This window comes from Salpingoeca rosetta (genome assembly GCF_000188695.1).
Source record: "Salpingoeca rosetta unplaced genomic scaffold supercont1.36, whole genome shotgun sequence".
NCBI lineage: Eukaryota > Choanoflagellata > Craspedida > Salpingoecidae > Salpingoeca > Salpingoeca rosetta.
In genome coordinates, this window is record NW_004754898.1 from 265,986 (window position 1) to 268,485 (window position 2,500).

Genomic DNA, 2,500 nt, shown 5'->3' on the forward strand with positions numbered 1-2,500 from the left:
GTTGTTGTTGTTGTTAGTGTGTTGTTGTTGTTGTTGTTGTTGTTGTTGTTGTTGTTGTTGTTGTTGTTGTTGTTGTTGTTGTTGTTGTTGTTGTTGTGGTTGTTGTTGTTGTTGTTGTTGTTGTTGTTGTTGTTGTTGTTGTTGTTGTTGTTGTACTCGTTGCCGTGCTCTCCGTGCTTGTGCTCGTGGACGTGGTGGTGGTTGCCATTGTGGTCGTCGTGGCTGTCGTTTTCGTGTTTGTACTCGTGGCTATTGTCACCGCTGGCATTGCTGTCGCAGTGAGCGTGCCTGTGCTGCTGGAGGTGCTTGTGCTTGTCAACGTGCTCGAACTGCTTGTGGACGTCGAGGCCGTGCTTGACGATGAAGATGAAGTCAAGGTCTGCGTGGTGACGGTCACATTGCAGTTGACATCTGCTGTTATGAACGTGCAATCCTCCCTGTCAGATGATACAAGCACAACGACACAAGTACACACAACGAACGGCACACACACACGCGCACACACACATGACAATCACAAATGATGATATGCATGTGTGAGGACGAAGTTGAGAAAAGTGATGTGCTCTCGTCTCGTTGCACTTGGGGAGTTGAGAATGAAAGCCAGCACACAAAGCACACGAGCACGCAAACCCAAAGCGTGAGACACCCGTTGTCTTTGAACTCGCCAGCAGCGCAGAAAGCGAATGCCGTCCGCATCGTCTCCGCAGCTTGCCATGCAAGCACCAAGAGCAACAAGAGCGGTGGTCGTGTGATGTTCATCGCGGGTTATACAAGTCAAGTATTCCGCCACGGATAAGTCGTCAACGACCTGTACACGTTGATCATTGACACAGAGAGAGGCCAGTGGCAAAGACGAGTGAGGATCATGATGATGTGCTCGGCCAGAGCCTGTTCTTCTTGCGTGCACAAATTCACACAGAAACACCGAGGCACATAGATGCACAACACAACCCCCCACACGCACACGCACACACACACACAAGGCCCTATCGCAGTTATTACAAGCCTCAGCACACCGTCACAACTGCCCATCATCGCAAGAACGCACCATGCCGACGCACTCGTGGATGTGCTCTTCACAAGTTTGCGCGCATTGCGGTTGGTTCTGGATAGCTGCCTCTCTGTTGGAGGTTTGGTTGGTGGCAGTTGCGCCGGTATCACTGTCATTGGGCGACGCTGGTGGGCGCGACACATAGACAATGGGGACGGCGCATACGGCACCGACCACAAAGATGGTGATGCAGCAGAAGAGCCCGATGTACCGCCGACGCTTGCGCTTCTCCCGGAGTTTGCGGAGCTGCTCCTTGCGGAGCTCTTGCGCTTCCTCCACAAAGTACGGCTCCATGCTGACCTGATAGCGGTTGGACATGATGATCGTTGATCGTGTGCTTGCTGCGTCTTGGTCGAGGTGTTACAGATGTACTGGAAGAGTGGAAGAGGGGGGCACGGGTCCGAAGAAAATGGTAATGCCGTACGCACAAAAGCAAGGCGGTCAAGGCGTGTTGTGCGACAGCGAAGCGAGGTGTGCGTGCTTGTGTCGTGCACTGAGCCTCGTGTGCATCGCAGCTATCGTTGCTTTGAGTCACATAGGCATGTTGACTGAAGCTGTGACTTTGAGAGTGAGCATGCATGCAAGTCAACTGAGCCGTCACTCTTTTCAGCCCGTATATGACGTCATCGTCCGTGTTGTGTCAAATTTCGTGTTTCTGATGACTTGGACTGGCATGGGGGGTGCAACGCTGCATTGTGTACGCGCTTGACACGAGTGTGGGGTTTATTTGCAATGTAACGACAAGCTTTCCTTCAACAGCTCAGTCAACATCAAGACGCCAAAGCAACAAACGCACACAAAGAACAAGCTGCGTTGACGATGTGACGTGGAGTGTCATGGTGTCATTTAAGACAAGACAACAAGTCGTCATCACGCCTGCTGCTGCTGCTGCTGCTGCCGTTGCTTCTGTTGTTGTTTTCGTTGTTGATCATCGCCACCGCTGTCTTCGGCTTGTGTTGCTGCCGACTTTTGTGTCGACTGTTTCTTCGTTTCTTCGATTGCTGGCGAGCTGGTGTCGGGTGCAACATCCTGTTTTGTCGTGTCGCTCCCTGCCGGCGCGTTCTCGATCGCCGTCGCTTGCTTCGACGGTGCTGGCGGGCAGTGCTGTTGCAGCAGTGACAGCAGGTCCTTCGCGGTCTGCAGCCCAACCTGAGCGCGTAAACGAGCAGTTTGAAGGTTGAGGAAAGGGAAATCGAGTTAACAGAGGATTTGAGGGGTGTCAAAACAATGTGGATGGAGGGGACGCGTGTCCGCAGCATGGCATGGCTCTTTCGAAGCAATCGCGTTCGTATGAGCAGACACACTCAACAGCAACCATTGAGGTACACAGGTGTGCAGGTGTAAGAGTGTATGTTCGGGGTGAGGAACGTACCCTGAGAATGTAGATGCTGAGGCCTGCGGGCTTGTCGCCGCGCTCAACGACCTCTGGTGCTTGCGAAGCGTGGT

At 52.8% G+C, this 2,500-nt stretch overlaps 2 protein-coding genes across 2 annotated transcripts in view; both read right to left on the bottom strand.

The window, feature by feature from the left end:
* The window catches only part of PTSG_10330 (uncharacterized protein), a gene marked incomplete at both ends in the record, with an annotated part of 2,114 nt that extends 742 nt beyond the window's left edge, over positions 1-1,372 (bottom strand). The window contains 2 exons of the mRNA XM_004988322.1: positions 157-437; positions 1,052-1,372. Of these exons, the coding sequence (XP_004988379.1) occupies positions 157-437; positions 1,052-1,372 (602 nt within the window). The remainder of the gene's footprint in view (positions 1-156; positions 438-1,051) is intronic.
* A 391-nt stretch (positions 1,373-1,763) lies between these two features.
* The window catches only part of PTSG_10331 (uncharacterized protein), a 4,518-nt gene continuing 3,781 nt past the window's right edge, over positions 1,764-2,500 (bottom strand). Inside the window, exons 10-11 of the mRNA XM_004988323.1 lie at positions 2,427-2,500; positions 1,764-2,203 (exon numbers count right to left, since the gene is read on the bottom strand). The exon at positions 2,427-2,500 is cut by the window's right edge and continues 22 nt beyond it. Of these exons, the coding sequence (XP_004988380.1) occupies positions 1,925-2,203; positions 2,427-2,500 (353 nt within the window). The 3' untranslated portion in view covers positions 1,764-1,924. The remainder of the gene's footprint in view (positions 2,204-2,426) is intronic.